Source organism: Wyeomyia smithii, chromosome 3, assembly GCF_029784165.1.
Source record: "Wyeomyia smithii strain HCP4-BCI-WySm-NY-G18 chromosome 3, ASM2978416v1, whole genome shotgun sequence".
Taxonomy (NCBI): Eukaryota; Metazoa; Arthropoda; class Insecta; order Diptera; family Culicidae; genus Wyeomyia; species Wyeomyia smithii.
The window spans coordinates 232682626-232701513 of record NC_073696.1 but is presented as its reverse complement, the minus strand read 5'-3'; the positions used below and the strand labels follow the sequence as shown (position 1 = coordinate 232701513).

The following is an 18888-nucleotide window of genomic DNA, read 5'->3' as shown; positions in this document are numbered from 1 at the left end:
TTTGCTTCGACTTTGGGTGAGTTCAATATTTTTTGGCAATATTAGTTTTCAAATAGTTCTAAAATTCGAAAAACTTGTATTTAAAATTTGAATAAGTCATTGTTAAGATCACTGCCGATAAACCGAGCAAAAACGGCGTCAAGCTCAAAACTGTCCAAAAATTGAATATTGTTAAGCGAAAAATACAGTAAGGGAGCATACTTAAATGACGTAGTATTTTTTTTTTCATGATTTTCAAACCCCCAAACACCACAATAGATCTAAATACTGGTCGCAGTGGTTTCCACGACAGGGAAAAAAACTCCCCTTCCCCCTCGTAGCATTAGGTTACAAAACTTTAACCCCCCCTGAAAAAAAACGTAGCTTTCGATTAACCCCCTCCCCTCCCCTCCGGTTCTAAGAAAAACGTACAAAAATACAAGTGGTAACATATGTACCAAAAAAATTATATAAAAACATCACCATGTCTAATTAAATTTATTTATCACTCATGAGTATACACATGAATACACTTGTGACAGCATTTCATATGATGTTGCGTTTTGGTACGAAAAGGAAAGATGTTATAGATGTATAGATGATACAACATCGCGTGATCTATGTCTGTAGAAAACACAGAAAATGTCCCGGAATTCGCAAAAAAAAATTAATCCCTGCACTTACCTGCTTTGAAAAGAAAGGAGTATCTTGTAATTTTCAATATTAAAAGCCACAAGGAGAAACGACGATTTTTATTTTCAAAACAGATTGTGTGTTTTGAAATTCATGCGGTTGTTTATGTAGCAGAGCTTTCAGAAGATTTCAAAATGACACAGATAAAAAGATTTTGACAGCTTTCGCTGCGTGAGGAGCTGCGTAGCTGCAAGGTTACAGAGTCCGCTTTGTCAAGCGGATGGTCGTGGGTTCGAATCTTAGTAGAACCAGGCCATCCGATGTCAAAAAAAGGACTTAAGCATGGGTTTATTCTCAGGCTCCCCACACCAGTTACCCTTCCTTTACGCTGAAATCTACAAAAAACCTTTGCGTGACTTCCTCTTAACAAAAAAATAAGTCCCTCTTATCAATAAAACTGGCCAGAAGGACGCACGACGAAACTTCTCCAGGGAATTATAATTGGTGATATTTGGCAAGAGGAACGAGTATCGGTATAGTAGAACAGTAAGCGTGTAGAGGAAGAGTAGCACATTGTACACAAGCACTGATGAACAATAATAATAAGCATGCCACTTCTCAATAGAGGTATTGCTATTAACAGAAGTGCGGGATACAGCAGACACCCGGGCATATCTCACAATAGATCTACGATTCTGGTCGCAGTGAGGAAGCCCATACAGGAAAAAAAAAACTTTGCGCAATGTTCTAGTGTATTTTTAGTATACATTTTTCCTGTAAAAATTCGATCTTTTTAAATAAATGCTACGTCGATTATAATCCAAACCCCACCTCCCCCTCTGTTTCAGTTTGTCGATGATATCCCCCCTCTCCCCTTGAACGCTACGTCATTTAAGTATGGTCCCTAAGGTCTTTTTACGCGATTTTTTACGCGGTTTGCTTTCCTCCATTACTCAAAAATTGGTACAAGATATCGATCTCATTTCAATCTCGTTTTTCGTTTTAGGACACGAGTGATCATATATGAGTTTTCAAACAAATTCACCATTTTTGGTGTAAATACTCAAAATTTAAAATATGGCATTTCGATCTCTAGATTGACCACTATCATATTCAAGGGGGGTCCAAACATTTCAAGACGGTTTTCTTTGTTATATGTATTTGCAACCCAGAAAAGTCTTTTTTACGCGGGCCCATCTAAATTTGGAACGCATCCCTCGCGTAAAAACCCCTTAGTCTACTCCAAAATGAGTTGAGAAAAAGATGATTTTTTTTTGGAAGTATATAATGGTTTTTCTTAGTTTTGCGACAGAAACATAGTTATTTAAAAAAAAAAATAAATATATATATATATATATATATATATATATATATATATATATATATATATATATATATATATATATATATATATATATATATATATATTTGTATATATGGGTACTAGTAATTTTTTAATTCTGATTTTCATTACTTTTTAAAGCATTATCATTTATTTTTGGATACATCATTGCGAATGTATGCCAATATTAGAATCTTTACAACACAATAACAATAACATAAGAAAGGAAAATGAAGAATGTCCGTACCTAACCCGATGCGCGAAATATTTTACGAATTTACGAATTAATTTACGAATTTTTTTATATTAACTTGTGTTCTAAATGTGGTTTGTTTTAAACCGCCAAATTGAAAAAAATAAACAAGTTGACGATCGTTTTGACCGCGGTTTTCTTGAGCTGCATTATACAACAATCTTGAAAAAAGCAGGAATAACAGCATGGTTTTTGTCTGAATGATCAAAGAAAAGTGAGAATGGACAAGTGTTTACATTCGTGGGGACTGCTTCGGTCAATTGTTGGCCAAAGCAAGCAAATGGAAGAATTTACAAGCGGTTTTCCAGATTTCTCTGTATCAGAGGACTCTTTCTTTTATCACTCATCGGAATCTGTGTTTCTCGCACTGTCATTTATTTCAATGTGTTTTTGGACCATTTATTGCTATCGCTAAGCTGATCAGATATCATGCCTTAAGTGTGCAGACAAAGCGGATCATGTGCTAAACGAAAAAAAGTTGTAGTTAGCCGAATTTTCAGTATCGGTTCGAATTTAGCATAAGTTGATATCAAAGCTAAAGCGGCTATTACACGAAACAAATATTTGCTTGAAATGACGCACAATATTTGGTTGTCCATCTAATCGGAATATATATAGTTTGCTTGTCTTTCAGTCACGCGCACGATAAACGAAAGTTACTCAAATTGCCTTTTTCCCAAGCAAATTCTGAAGCTGAGGTACACTACAGTTTGTTATTTTTTTGTGGGTAGCAACGCAAACACTCCTGTTCTGACTACAAGTTACCTTTGCTTTTAGTCCTCCATTCACCTCCTCTCGCCTGGTATGAAGCCAGCCGTAAGGAAATCAATTAAATTAGCACATGGCTTTAGGTTCTGATGCAGGTGCATCGACAAAACTCGCCAAAAACGTAATAAAGGGCGGAAGGCAATTTTAAGATGTAAGAAAGACATAGTATTAAAGATATCAAGCATGTAAATGAAATCTAAAGTGAGCCAAACCACTGTCGGTTGATTATGAACGTTATTTCATAGTTACATGTTCAATAAGTTCTGTAATGTCATGGCATTACCATAAAAATTAGGTTTTCAAGTGATGCAATAAGGCAGTTCCTGTTGTAGTTCATTGAGGATAGACTATGGAAAAGTCAAGAAAATAATGGGGATTATAAACCTTTTTGTTCGAGAAAATAAGCAGTTTGTTTTTTTTTAAGTGTGTAGCAATTTTTATATGCATTGAAATTGTAATTTTTCAATAGTACAGTTATTCGATAGCAAAAAGTTGTTTGTTTATTAAAAATATCAATTACGACCGAAGACGTTAATAACGAACATTTATAAAAAATTGAAGAAAACCGGTTGTAACTCGCCAAAACCTTTTTATGCAAAACATCATATCGAGTTTCAAGTTTAGCTTATGGCGCGTGACAAGCTGCACTTGAAATCTATCCAACTTTCTCCCTATTACTCAAAGCTCTAACAAAATTTACAAAAATGTTCTCAAGAAGTTGTACTCAAAGATAAAGCAATATAATTTTTTTTCGATACTTTTAAAAATAGAAGACATTTAACCTACACAAGACGTGCTGCACATATTGTACCCCAAATAATTCTTTAAGTATACTACGCCGGAATCGGGTTAAGCTATTGGCCATTATTTTTGAACATTATGTTAAATCTTATCAACAGTTTTGATTTAAGATATTTTGATATATCGACATAAAATTTTAAAAGTTTTAAAAATAAATCATCGGTTTATCTCCTATCCTGCAAATGCGCTACAGTAAGCAAACTTTTTTTATTTTTTATTAAATAATATTTGTTTGCTTATGTAGAAAAAGACAAAAAAAAAGAAGTAAACAAAGGTGGTGGTGATGGGATGAGAATTGTTATGTTGTTACGCAACACTAGAAAAGGTTTCTGTGACAGAACGCAGATGACAGATGTTTCATGCGCGTCATTTATCATGTGTGAAGTTATATCGGAGTATTAGAGAGGAATATGAACTACCCATCAAGTATTAAAAGAGGACAGTACTTCGTTATTCCAAGCTTTGCTATTGTTAACAACAAATTGCAGAGACAAACTTTTGCATGTGTAAATATTTTTTTTGAGCAATCCAGTATTTTTTCATGAGCAATGGTTTTTGTAAATTGTTTTTCTTTTCAATCACATTAATTTTTGGTTATTTTGTAAGTTTAGTTTGAATATAACATATGTAACATCAAACAATTGAGAATATGAACTATTATTCAAGTTATGAAATTTAAAAAAAAATTAAATCGTTAGAAAACAATTTTTCGAAAATAATCAAATAATGGAGAAAAAGTCTTTAGATATTGGAGAAAACAGCTGTGCAGTGGATCCGTATAAGAAGCGAGATGCAGTTTCGTTTTCGAGTAAGCAATCAATCCACGATCTACTGAACGAAGGATTTATCGCAGTTTAGATAATTAATTAAGTTTTAAACCAGCGCTGGCCATCTGCATCGAATTGTCGATAGTGTCACAGTTACATCTTGAACTTCAACTCGATATTCCAAAAATAAATTTCATTTTAGATTAAATACCAACTTTTAAAAGTTCAAAATGCATTTGAAAGTGGCTAGCCACGTAGTCAACTAGTATCAATATATTGATCAATTATTTGCAAAAACATGTTTGCTGATGTATTTGCCAAACAAAAATTAAGTAAATATTTGCTTCATCTAATGTCGTTCTTTGCTAGTGAATCCGCTAATGCGCGAATATTTGCTTGCATTTTTTCTTTATTCATTCTGAAATTTGGTATGAGCAAACTACAGCAAATAAAATTCAGTTTGTCACTACCAGACAAACGTTTGGATTTTTCACGACGCAGACATGCCAGTGCTTTAAAATTTGCAATTAACGAAAGAATATTAAAATTTAACTTGCAAGTTCGTTTAACTTATGTTTTCCTATAATTGATACTAAAAATATATATAGAATCCTGGTTTTTAATCAATGAAAATACGCACTTCAAAATTGTGTGAAAGACGCATAAACACGCAGAAAGGTTTATGTAAAACTAGCTGACCCGGCGAACTTCGTACCGCCGCCTTGAGTTTTACTGATTGTTGTATTGCAAAAACTGAAATATCTAACTGCTGCTAAAAAACATACCTACGATATTTTTTTTTTTATTCTCGCTTATTTTCCGTCGGTCTAGTTCCGCCACTGTTGTGGCCAATCACCGACGCCCAGGGAGACGACTCCACACCCAGGACCCTAACTCACGACCCGTTTATTAACGGACCGGCGCCAACGGCTTTACTTCCTCATGCGATGGAAGGCGTGATCCCAGAGATTTTTCGCCTAAGAAAATCTCCCGGTGTCGGCTAGGATTGAATCTAGACCAGTTGGGTTGGTTGTGAGTGGATCACGCCACCTCACAACCATCGACACATATGTCGGCGGTGGGATTCGAACCCAGGCGTCGAGCGTGACGTTACGTTGGCGGAGACGTTACCAACCACACTAGGCCCCCGCTCATACCTTCATATGTTTCGGCTCTGATATATTTTTAGTTTTTTTTTCAATCCTGCGCTCGTAAAATTCTACGTTTTTATTTCATTGAACATTATGAAGCACCTTTCAACCTTAATCAAATCATTTCAATACATTTCTGAAAATGAACAGTCATTCTTTTAATTATTCTGAAGGAAATTATTACATTATTTTTTACAATTATTTAAAAGCTAGTCAATAGGGACAGGAATGGAACAAATATCCCAAAATGGATAGGAAAGGTAAAATTTTAAAATAAAATTAAAAACAAAATGAAAAACTAAATTATTCCGGATAATCGAGTCCAAAATTCCGGATAATCTAGTCTCTTGATAGTCGAGTCCAACCTGTATACATAAAACTTTAGAAGAAAGAAGACAATTTAACAGGCAATAGGAATATTCCAAATTTTACGATTAAGCGTTGAGAAATGGATAATCCAGTTTACACTAATGCCGCTTTTTACGCGGGGCATACGTGCCACGTAATAAAACGCATAAAAAACCGCGTAAATTCTGCAATCCGAGTGACGAGAAACCGAAATCCGCGCAAAAAATACCTCGTAAATTCCGGAATCCGCGTAAAAAAACCGCGTAAACTCCGGAATCCGCGTAAAAAAGCCGCGTAAAAAACGCACGTAAAAACCGCGTAAAAAGCGCATTTGCTTCTTTTCCTTTTTCTATTGGGACGTTACTTTCACGCAAGGCTCTAAAACTAACTTGAAGCTACCGTCCCAGAAAGAAAAACAACCGAACATTATTTATCAAAACTGGATTTCTCATAATATGTTCAATTTTTAGCAAAAAAAAATTGTTACGCGTTTCCCTACCCTTTGCTTAAAGCAAATATAGTAATACCATTCTGCCTGGCCAATCTCACTGGAACAGATTTTATAAAAAACTTCAGAATTCTTAATAATTCAAGCTTAAAATTCGGAATATACGAAACATGTAAAAGTGGTCAAGGCGGCCCTAGCCACTAAATTCTATATATTCCACAATGTCGGGGTCAGGGTCACGTGAATATGCGACATAGAGCTGTCCACTCGGAGTTTATGCCACAAATTTTCAGTGACTGTCCTTGGGTTTTATCAATGGTCATCGCGAATGCGCGACGCACGGGAAATTGCAGACGTTTAAAATTTAACGGCAAATCGGTAGGAGTAATCGAGATACGCGGGATTATTACCACTTCTCCTTTGTAGTTAGCTGTCAGAATTGAGCCGTTGACAGCAAAAGTGGTACATGTGCCATTGAGTAAATTTTTCAGGAGACGCGATAAACGAAAACACTCAAATAGTAAATTATTTTCAACAATTTTTTCCAGCATAACTCCACTAAATCATTGCTGGAAAGGTTTTAAGGGACGGTACATGAAAGCATAACGAGTTCCGGTTGAGAAACTTACACAAACTTTAATGGAAAAACATGTACCACTTTTGTTTTATGGGAAAAATAATGACAACCAGAAAACGTTGAGAGCAAAAGTGGTACATGTCCAGTGTGAGCATGAAGGATGCATTATAGCTCTCTAATCATAGGACATAGAACATTCATGTCTTCAGCAGAGTTGTCCGAGTGATTGAGTACTATAGAATGATGACCTGTTTGTTAAGGAATTCTGTCTCTTCGTGGCGCTAATGTATACGTATTTGGAAATAGGTAAAATGCTTTCTGTTACAAAATAGTCACGAGTACACTAGCGCCACGTAGTGAGAAAATTCCAAAGAAGACAGATCTTCATCGGAAAGTACTCAATCACTTGACCAACTTTACTGAAGACATTAGTGTTCTATATCCTAAGATTCTTGACTTACAATTCATCTAACATGCACAGACTGGACATGTACCACTTTTGCTCTCAACGAAATGGTGATTATGTTAATTACCAAAAATTTTGTTGGCTATAACTTTGGCTTAGGTTATCAAATCTCGATTTTTCTTGGATATTCTAGTACATTATTGCGTTCTGCATCAATTTATGCAAAAAACCCAAAAAGTGTAAAAATGGCACATGTACCACTTTTGTTCTCAACGGCTCAATTGTCGCTTCAAGGACATTTGCCATCGAGTAGTGGCAGCAATGCATCTGTTCGGTGGTAAATTTGACCTTGAATCTATAAAGTAGTAGTATTTGAGAATATTTGATTAGCATTTTTCTCTCAATTGAGTGTTTAAGTTATTATACTTTATTTTTCTTTTGTTCAAGACTCGTTTAAAGACTATGGAAACTAAGTGTGTAACTGACGATTTTGAGATATATGGGGTGTCGAACGTCGGCGCATTTCGAGCTCGTCTTGTTCTTAACCGATCAACTTCCCTTCGGGACTCGTATATTTCCTGACTTTTTAGTATTCTATCTTCAGTGTTGCGGAGCCTGACACTTTTATTGACCTGCTACTACTCGTGCCTTAACTCGCAAAACTGGAACAAAAACAACGAATTTAATTTTAATTCAACGGCATGTTAAGTATTTGAACATTCCACTTACAACAACTTTAACTGAAGAAAAAACACTTCGACCACAGCAAAAATTTGTCAAAGTCAACTGGAAGATATGCAATAATCAGTTTGTTCATGTAGATTAGGGAACATTCCTTTTATAAAATACCGTTAGCAGCAACCAACTGAAACCAGTATGTATACTCCTCAGAATTCTTGCAAAAACACATTATTATTTTTAATCTATTATGTTTATTATGTACCGACAGTGTCTTCTTCTTTCTTGAAAAACAGTCACAGCACAAATTAACAGAAACCGACGTTGAATTTAAGTGGCATCATCAGAAACCAATACGAAAATCGCATAGAACTATTCCATCAAATATTTAAAAAAATGAAGGCTATCGTTTAAGTACGCCCCGGGATGCGGTATATTTTTCCAAATCTGTATCATATTTCCAGTTCGCTTAATTTTCGCTCTCTCTACTTCACATACTGTCTGCTTAATGAACTTGCGTGTTAACGGGAAAAAGCCGTTGTTAAAAATAGAAATTTAGTTCGAAAAAATTTAGCCGTACGGAACACCTTCCGTAGTTGCGTCGCACTTGCAAGCACGACGCAGACTGACTTTGGTCTCGATCACACAGGTCTACAAGAGTTATCAGCACCAGCTGACTCTTCTGTGTGTGATGAGACATTCCTTTCAGTCTATAAATAACGCTTGCACAGCAGTGTGTGTAGTTAGGGATGAGCAATAGAATAAGTCGGCAGTGGAATGTGATACGATATAGATTGTGGAACAGTATCACCGTCCCCCGTAGTTTAATTGGTCAAAACACCATGCCGGAGACAGGGAGATTGCGGGTTCATGTCCCGTCGGGATGCGGTATATTTTTTCAAAACTGTATCATATTTCCAGTTCGCTTAATTTTCGCTCTCTCTACTTCACATACTGTCTGCTTAATGAACAAGTAATCGATCGAGTCGAGGATCTTTTCGAGCTGGAATATTTCTCGACTCAGCACTGGGGCACGGTGTATCGTTGCACTTATCCTACACATGCAAAATGTGCCAAAAAAACAATATCGATAACGAATTCTCTCAACTTAATCTAGTTAGTCGAGACCACTATTAGCACCCAGGCTAAGCGTGCGATACTGTTGTTAGGAGCTGTGCATTGATAAAATGTTGATTTGTTTTATGTACTCCTTTCCTCTGCTATTTCCAGAGCGAGAACACAAAAAACTGATATCTTAAGTTCATTTATAAATATTCCAATCACAGTTTCCATTTTTATCTGATAGATGTTGTACATAGGTAACTGTAAAAAGAAATGCACCAGATTGTAATCATGGCGATTCGTTTACACTAGCATTCACAGTGTGCTTTTATACTATAGAATGCAACAGAATTGATTTTGTGGAAAACTATTATGAGGAAAATATTTTTTTTTATTATTCATAATAGTTTTGTTCATCTGTGCGATTAAATTGGTATACTCTAATTACATAAACTTACTGGTGTCGAAATGTCAGAAGCTATGTTAAATGAAGTTGTTATCAACTTCCGACCTTGATCAATAATTTAACATTTAAGTTAGTTGTAAGATAATTTTCATTTTCTTAACAAGTAGCTTCATATCCACCATTCTTGATTGGCCACACAAGATAAATAATTGATAATTTATTATAAAATATCTAAGTTACAAACGTACAATTAATAAAAAAGAAAGAATAAAATAGCTTTATTAACGGTGAAATTTGATTAAAAAATAACTTGCTATTATAGCTTATCACATGATCAAATGATCAAATGACACTAAAATACTGCATTCGATAATGTTTATTCTTCATCTTTTTCTGCATAATATTGGTATTTGATAATTTTTCGATACGCGTTACCGTTATGTGGTGTGCGTAGCAGTTGTCATGGTTATAAAACGATTTAAAAAGTAAGCGTGTATTTGTATTATAAAAGTTGACGTGTATTTGTTTTATTATATTTTAATATCTGAGACAGAAAAAGAGTCATAATATGTGACTACTGTTGTACGCTACAACAGCCGCACACATTTTGGATTTGTAGTTCAAATGATTTTCTGGCATTTTGTAATTTTGTCAGATATTATCGAAGTCCTTGTGCAAAGCTTCGGTCGTTTGCTCGGAATATTTCGCAAGGCCTTTATGTGGTCGTTCGCAGAACTCCGGCACATGAAATTTCAGAATGTGAAATTTTGGTGTCGGAGGTAAGCCTGCGATGATCCAACCATTACAAAAAGTCTCGATGGCTTCTGAATAATAGCTCAATAGAGCTACACCAAAGAATGAATCTACGACACGTTGTAGGCTGTCCAGTAACTGGAAATATTTATCTGCTGGTTCTCTCGCCATAATATTTCTTTTATCTAGCAGATTCCGGCAGTGACGTCCAGCAAAACCGAATTGGGAATGGCGAGTTGCGTTGGCCGCTGATGCCCAAGCTTCTGATTCCATCTGATAATCTTTCGTAACAGCATTGAAGATCCGATTTATAATCCCTAGGAAAATGTGCAGCACTGGCGGGGGGCATTTGCTCAGTATTGTTTAATTTTTTTTGCATTTTTCCTGGTACCTCCATTTCGAGTCCAGAGGTCAGCGTTTCTCCTTATCGAACCAATTGTGCGTAACAGCCCCTTCTTTTCACCCAAGTCCGATTTGCTTGAAGTGCAATAAGCACACGGATATGTAGAGCTATTCGCCATAACCCCAGCCAAAATATGGATGATCTTAAGATCACCTGTAATAAAATTAGATAAATGCAATGGGTTTATCTAACATTACCGTATTTTGCCATACCTGTTACAAAAGCTTCCAGAGTTTGTAGTTTCAGTAGATTCCAAATCTTTGAAACATTAGAATAATTTTCAGAAACGTTGGGGGCTAGTGCAAGAATTAGTGATCGCCGGACACCCGAGTCTTTGATCACGTTGCGTTCATCTGAGCTTTCTTCTACGTTTAAACATATCTTCAATGATCCCTGCCCACCGTCCATGCCGATTTTAATTCGACAACTGTCTACATTTCGCCTGGCTTTCACGTAATCAACCAACCCGTTCACCGTTTTGCACAAAACAATTGGATACAACTTCGCTGATCCTGAGGCTAGATCGGCGTCCAATGTTACCACCTCAAAAAAATTCATGAACCATACTCTGGAGCGCAGGCTGTAGTCCTGGCTGGATTGCTGAGCGTTTTCCCTTACGGATGCTCTTTGCTTATGTATTGTCTAAAATGAATAAATTTCATTCTCTCATCCATTATAATACATCAATATTAAGCATGCATACCTTGGTATGCTCAGGTTTAAATTTGCTTACATATGCAGCATATCTTGATGCGTGAATTGACCCTTCGTAGAAGATGGCTGATTCACCGTCAGACGCGTTCTTTTCCCATGAACGTTGGGTAACCAATTTGATTATTAGAAGCAGAATCTTTTTCGCGAATAGCTTGAGCAATAAATTTCTCTCGAACATCTCCCGAAATATTCAAAGATTTTGAATTTTTACCTGCTTTGAACAGGTATGCCTGTTTCCTGGAGCGATTTGCGTTAGACATGATGAACAAACATTCAAAACTTTCTTCGTTTGTTCAAGCTTCTTATTTTGTGCCTTTTTGTGACTTGGAATTCTGAACGAGTTCGACGTCTCTCTGGCCACCTGACAGAGGGTACAGGTGTTATGGTTGGAATCGTTACGGGTTCTAACGACATGATTTGTTGAATAGTCGTGAACCGGAATTTGCTTGAAGGACAAACCTAACAAAAAAATATATTGAAAAAAAAAAAAAATTCAAGACAGTTAAACACCTTAAAGTTACCTTTAGAACACCTGTACACCGCAATGTAGCAACTACCACAAAGCACTAGGGTATAAATCATTATTTTCGGTATAATTTGATAAAAAATGTCTTACGATGACCTGCTTTAGGCTTTGATGAACACGTCTCGGATATTTTGCCTTTTCGTAGCACAAGAGGCACACTTTTTCGCGATTCTCTTCGTGACCACGCATTCTGACAATTGCTATTCAACTGAGACAAAAGCCTACTGTGATGGCACGGATACTGATAATGAAGAATCTTGATCTTTTTATCACTATGATAATTGCTACGAACACTAAATAACGGGTACGGGTATCGAAAGACTTGGTATCCAACATTATGCAGAAAAAGATGAAGAATAAACATGATCGAATGCAGTATTTTTAGTCTCATTTTAGACTGGTTTAACGTACAAATGATATTTTTATGCGAAAATTTCCGTAATTTTAAGCGAGAAAAAATGCTGTTTTCAGATTTTGCATATCTTGTTTCTATATTTTTTAAAAAATCAAAAGGCATAATTTTGTAATATAACATATCAAAAATCGAGGATAAAATAAATTTTCACCGATGAAATATTTCCGGAATATCATATTTTGAAGCTGGGGGACTCAAAACAATGATCCTGCGGAGAAACATTTTAGGTTCATTCACCTTCAATAAAAACGTCTTTAAACATAGCGTGTGATGTTTAGTACTTGTTATTAAATTATTGTTGCAGAGTTAAATTTTTGAATGCCTCTGTAGTTTCCGTTCACCATTTAATGAGTGAATGTGCTTTTAAATCGGTACGTTTACAAAACTTTTGGCAAGAAAATAAAATTTCTTATGTTTTTCAAAATTTTTTTTTATTATATCCAACAAACCGTATAACGGCAGCACTGTCAGTTAGTACGAAATGACTGACCTTCCCGAGGCTAGCTAACCCGAAGTTAAAAGCTCTTATCTTATCAAATTGACACATTCGATTCAACGTTTGTGTGTGCGCAATGCAGTTCAGTCAAACATTCGTTTAGTTCCTCCCAACAATTTTTTTTAAATTTCGCTAGTCTTCCAGTTATTCTTTCAAGCTCGAATGGCCATTGAAACTCTTCGCCGCAACGAATCGTAATCAGACGCTGTTGTGATAGTTTCGCGTGACGGTTGTGTTGTTTAATCACGTTTTTTCTCTAATTTCAACAGAAGCCGAGCCTTTCGTCCGGGCACAACCCGCAAGTACCGCAAGCGGGCCATTCTGAAGAATGGCGAATGTAACATCTCCACGTCCAAGGTATCGCAGCAGAGGCTGCGCTTCCTGCAGGACATCTTTACCACCCTGGTGGATGCCCAGTGGCGCTGGACGTTGCTGGTTTTTGCCTTCAGTTTTATCGGTTCCTGGTTGTTCTTTGCCGTTATCTGGTGGTTGATTGCGTTCACACACGGTGATTTGGAGGAACTACACCTGCCGGATAATCAAGGTGAGCCGCGTTGTCTGTGTTGCCAGGTTTGTTTTAGATTCTAACAGGAGTTTTTTTTTCTAGCCGAAAGTGGATGGAATCCCTGTGTTTACAACATTCGATCCTTCACGTCATGCTTCCTGTTTTCGATCGAAACTCAGCACACCATCGGTTATGGTGTCCGAACGACGACGGAGGAATGTCCGGAGGCGATTTTCATCATGTGCTTCCAATCGATCTACGGCGTGATGATTCAGGCGTTTATGGTGGGAATCGTTTTCGCCAAAATGACCCGTCCGAAGCACCGAACGCAGACGCTGCTGTTCTCAAAAAATGCAGTTATCTGCCAGCGGGATGGCGAGTTGTGCTTCATGTTCCGAGTTGGTGATATGCGCAAAAGTCACATCATCGGTGCGAATGTTCGGGCCCAGTTGATACGTACGAAGACCACCAAAGAGGGTGAAATTTTGCATCAATATCAGTCCGAGCTGGAGGTTGGCGTGGATGGCTGCGCTTCGGATATGTTCTTCATCTGGCCGCAGATCGTCGTGCATAGGATGAACTCGGATTCGCCGTTGTACAATATGTCGGCTACTGATTTGCTGCAGGATCGCTTCGAGGTGGTGGTAATTCTGGAGGGTAGTGTCGAATCCACAGGACAGACCACGCAGGCCCGCTCCAGTTACGTGAACTCGGAGATTCTCTGGGGACACCGCTTCGAACCAGTGGTTTTCTACAACAAGGAAAACCAGGGTTATGAAATTAACTACAGTAAGTTTGAGGAGACCCAGCAAGTAGACACGCCGCTGTGCTCCGCTCGCGAGTTGGCTGAGTTCTATAAAATTCAGGACGACTACAGGAGCAATGGTAAGTCGAATTTTGTTCACAAAAATGCATTATGTATTAATTGGCTTGGTGCAGTGTTGCCAGATGTGAAATGTTGATTGGTAGTAACAAGTAATTGGCTGCTGGTTGTATTTTATTATCTATTGCATTGAATGTTTAAAATGTTTTAGACCTTTGTCCTCTGAAACCGCATTTTATTCACCTTTAATTCATCGCAGGTCATCTAGCGAATCATCAATCATGCATTCCATTATAAATACTCAATTCGTTATCGCTGAAAATTTAATTAAAATCAGTAAGATCGAACGGATAGTTGTTGTTTCCGGCTGTGTATCTTCAATTAAAAGTCATCTCGGAATTGGACAAGGATACTCTGATTAGGTTAGCGATCGATCAACAATCTATAATTGACGGACAGAATCTTAGAAGACGCTTATCTCCAGACTGAGATAGCTATCAAGCGCGGAATGACATTCCGGTATATTTTTAGAATCTTTCATAAGGTGCGTAAAACGAAAACACGCTGCTGATCTGGCAACACTAGAAAACAAAAATTAGGCTGAGTATTATAGGGATCGTCGTCCTGTCGGTTGATCCCGTTTTGGTCATTTGCCTTTCTTTTTTCCATCTGTATCGTTATAGTGGAGGACACGATTCAAATGCCTGCTTAAAGTGTATGTGTGTGCGCGTACCCTACCGTGCTTTCGTAGACCGTCATCATACCAAAACGCCAAACGAACGTGGGGGAGCTTCCAATCCTCCAGGATCTCTTCTAACTGTTCCACATCATTGTACCAACTGTCCGTAAAGCATTCAAACAAACAAACAAAAACATCCATTTTCTTTAGTGTACCGTGCGTTGCAAGCCTCAAGAATCTCATACTATTTTCCATCCATCGTACGAAAGTAAGTCATGCCCTCACGATGGGTTAAGGTGGAAGTTGGCTTTTATTTCAAAACAGGACGTTAAAACCTATCCATTCTATGCTAATCTTTCGCCAGATAATCTCGACAACATCTCTTCCAAGACACTGCTGGAAAAGCGCTGGCAGCACAAGTACCGCTCGCTGATGGACACCCTAAGCCAATCGGTGAACCTGGAGGACGAAACCGGATCGCTGCGAATCAGCCGTCATCCGTCGAATCGATCCTACCTAACGATCCAAAACATTCCCCGACGGCAGCGATCCTACATGCAGCTGGAGAATAATTTACGCAATCTATTCGACGCTGGCGCACCAGCGCAACCTGGTGTCGCTGCTTCTATTCCTCTACCTGCCGACGCGAGAAGGCACTCGGATGAACAACCCTGCTCAACACCGCCACCCGCAATTTCCGAAACGGTGTACACATTTGGTGAGAACCGTATGCGGGCGGATTCCGCGAATTAATCCGGCATGCAGTTACTTTGCTACGGGAGACAAAAAGATCTACGCTTTAATTCTAGTATTTCGATAACTATGCGTGTGAATGCACTCTAAGTTATGTGTCAACATATTGCTATAGTGTTGGTACAAATATGTGAGAATAGTTTTTAAGATTCGAAAATTAAATAGTGATATTTTAAGCTGAACGAATGCTAGCAAATTGACGCGATAGCTGAAATTATTGGGAAAGAAAATCTTATTGATTAGAATTATTTACTTCAAACCTCGAAAGGTTCAGTAATATAAATGTTGGGACCTATGTTTCGGAATTGGAAGAATAAACAGTGTCAGCCTATGGTATAAAACTGATAGCAAAAATCGAAATCATACTGAAGCTTTTCACATGCATCTCCCCATGATGATAAATATTGACTTATTATTCGATCCTCATGCAATCCCAGTTTTTCACGAAGCCAAATTGGGTAATAGAATTAACAGTACAAGATAGTATAAGAAAGTGTTCCTTATCCTTTCCTTTATTTGTTTTACAAAGGTTCAAAGCAAAAGCAATTTCCCCGAATTTAAGAAAATTTTAGCCTTGTTACTCCATGATCATACCTGTAAGACAACGGAAAATTGATATTACTTCTTGCATTTTTATTTATTCAAAATTGCTGATATGATATGAAAAAACATGATGTGACATGCCATGAAATAGCGCGACATAACAGATAAAACTGATATAACAGATGAAATTAACAAATTTCATTTTCACTCCGTCTTGCTAAGAGCTACAAGGCAGAAAAAAATTGACTTTTTAACTACATACCGGATAAATAGTTGAACCAAAATGGTTTGGTTTAGCAGTCACCTCAACTACGTTTTGGAAATAAGACAAAACCGCATGATGATAGGTATTGGAGACTGTACACGTCAATGAATGAAATCGACGCTGATATCTTAGAAACATGTCCGATATTCGAAACCCCTAATATGCATATTTTCAAGATGAACTACTCAACGGTTCAAATACAATGTTTTTAAATAAAAAAAAGCTGACAATAATCACCCACTCCCTACTTTCATCACTAGACAGTAATGTTACTAAACCCCCCTATACCCAAAAACTTTTGTATATAAATTTGCACGGCTAACGTAAAAGAAGTTTCCAGTGCCGAGTACGTCGTCATGTTACGGTTCGGGGCTGCTATCCTCCAGTCGCCTCTAACACCTACTAAGCGAACATCCTCGACGACAGCACACATCCAACGAGTGCGAGGTCTACCCGAAGGCGACGGCTTCTATCGAGATTCCTACCAAATATAGGTTTTACTGGTCGTTCCTCCGGCATTCTAGCTACATGTCCAGCCCATTGAAATCTGTCATGTTTTATCCACTTGACTGTATCCACCGATCCTATGTTCAAAACCACCAAGAGCTCGCAGATTAGATTCCGCTTTCCCTCTCTTTCTCTTTTTCTACGGCTAACCTCATTGTCTCACGTCACCAATACACCCAGGAAAATAAATTCGTCGACTACTTCAAATGATTTCCCATCTATCACTGCCGCAGCACCAACATCCGACGGGCTGTGGGGCTCTCCGCCAGTCACCATACCCCTTGTTCTGACCCAAAAAAAAAAAATTGAAATTACAAGATGCGAGTGACAAGCAATTTCATTATCTCAAGTTGAAACTGATGTTGAGTGTCACCAAAGATGAGTAGAACAAGTTACTTGACTATTGCAGTATGCAGCGGACACGCTTGTCTTTTTCAATATCTTTGTGTGGTCCTGCCAGCTAATTTTCAATATCCTTGCATAGTGCGGCCATCTAATTTCAATGCCCTAATAATAAGTTTTATGCGCATTTTAGTGTTGCTGACAGTGAAAATTTTCAGCCCTGGTTCTGGTAGAGCTTATGACAAGCCCAATCCTTGCAGCTTCCATCTTGAGAGGTCCAAATGCCTCTTCCACCGCTCTATGGGTAATACTTATGATGTCGATATCGTGGACAGAAACCTAGCATCATGTGAGACTTCGTCATAATGAGGCCGCTTCTCTGCACGCCAGTCCTGCTATAGCTTCCAATGCGATGTTGAAAAATATCAAAGATGACTATAACAAGATACCTTAGGCGCCTAAAAAAAGTGATTAGCAAAATCGATTTATCGTGCATAATCGTGCCAGATGAAAATGACAACCAGATGGCAGAACCATATAAAAATATTGAAAATCAGATGGCAGGACCATACAAAGATATTGAAAAATATTTGCTTAACCTTTCGACACCTTACCGTCATCATCAAATTATCAACATAAAAATTAGTCGTCAATCGTGTTTGCTGCATACTGCAAGAGTCAGGTATCTTGTACTAGTAATCTTTGAAAATAGGCTTAACAGCGCGTTACCCTGCTTCAAATTACACAGTGCAACAAAAATTGACTTTTTTTTTGCCTTGGCTTCTATATATAATTTTTTGTGTATTTTTATGCAAAACTAAATTTCCCCGAGTTTGAACACATTTAAACTTAACAATGGCTCCATTCTGAATTTTTGAGAAACTGAGAATTTTTGATGTTTTTTCGACGCCATTTTGTTTTAAGACCAAATATCCAAATTCTAAGAGTTTGTCCACATATGAGCATTTTTCTACCCATCTTAAAAAAAAAAAAACAGATCTAAAATCGGACAAAAACTGAGCACAAAATGGTAATTCTACGATACCGGTTTTGGCATAGTTTTAGTATATTTCACAAAGCAAAATAATATCGAGTATGTCTGAGCTAGGGTGGTTTACCGGTAAAACAAAAACCGGTAAAACCGATATTTTTTCCAATACCGAAATACCGGTATTGGAGAGGCGAAAAAACTGGTATTTCCGGTATTTTTCTTAAAATTGAAGGAATAAATTGTCACAATATTCATAAATCATTGCAAGGTTAATGAATGCTACCATCTTAGGTAGGCGTTACAAATCACATGACGGTGTATATAATAAATATATTTAGACAGAAGCAACATTGAATATTAATTTACTCTAACCTATTTGTCAATTTTTGTTTCCTTCTTGTTTGTTCTGCTTGGATTCAGATGATGTATTTGTGTGTATCGATAATATGTCAAAAAACTTCATATCAATAAAGCAAGACATTTATTCTTTAAGTAGAACGGCTAATCTCTTCACACACTCATACTTACAGAGGCAACCCGTGAATTTTGAACCT

The 18888-nt window shown here is 37.4% G+C and overlaps 1 protein-coding gene across 3 annotated transcripts in view; it reads left to right on the top strand.

Annotated features, from left to right (window-relative positions):
• Positions 1–15886, top strand: part of LOC129731480 (G protein-activated inward rectifier potassium channel 3-like) — a 52485-nt gene extending 36599 nt beyond the window's left edge. For 2 of the 3 annotated variants that reach the window (XM_055691522.1, XM_055691521.1), the window contains 3 exons: positions 13196–13470; positions 13534–14316; positions 15298–15886. In XM_055691522.1, coding sequence (XP_055547497.1) covers positions 13196–13470; positions 13534–14316; positions 15298–15686 — 1447 coding nt within the window. In that variant the 3' untranslated portion in view covers positions 15687–15886. Of the gene's footprint in view, positions 1–13195; positions 13471–13533; positions 14317–14937 lie in introns of all 3 variants that reach the window. The other variant, XM_055691524.1, reaches the window with a different exon arrangement.
• The last annotated feature ends 3002 nt before the right edge of the window (positions 15887–18888 follow it).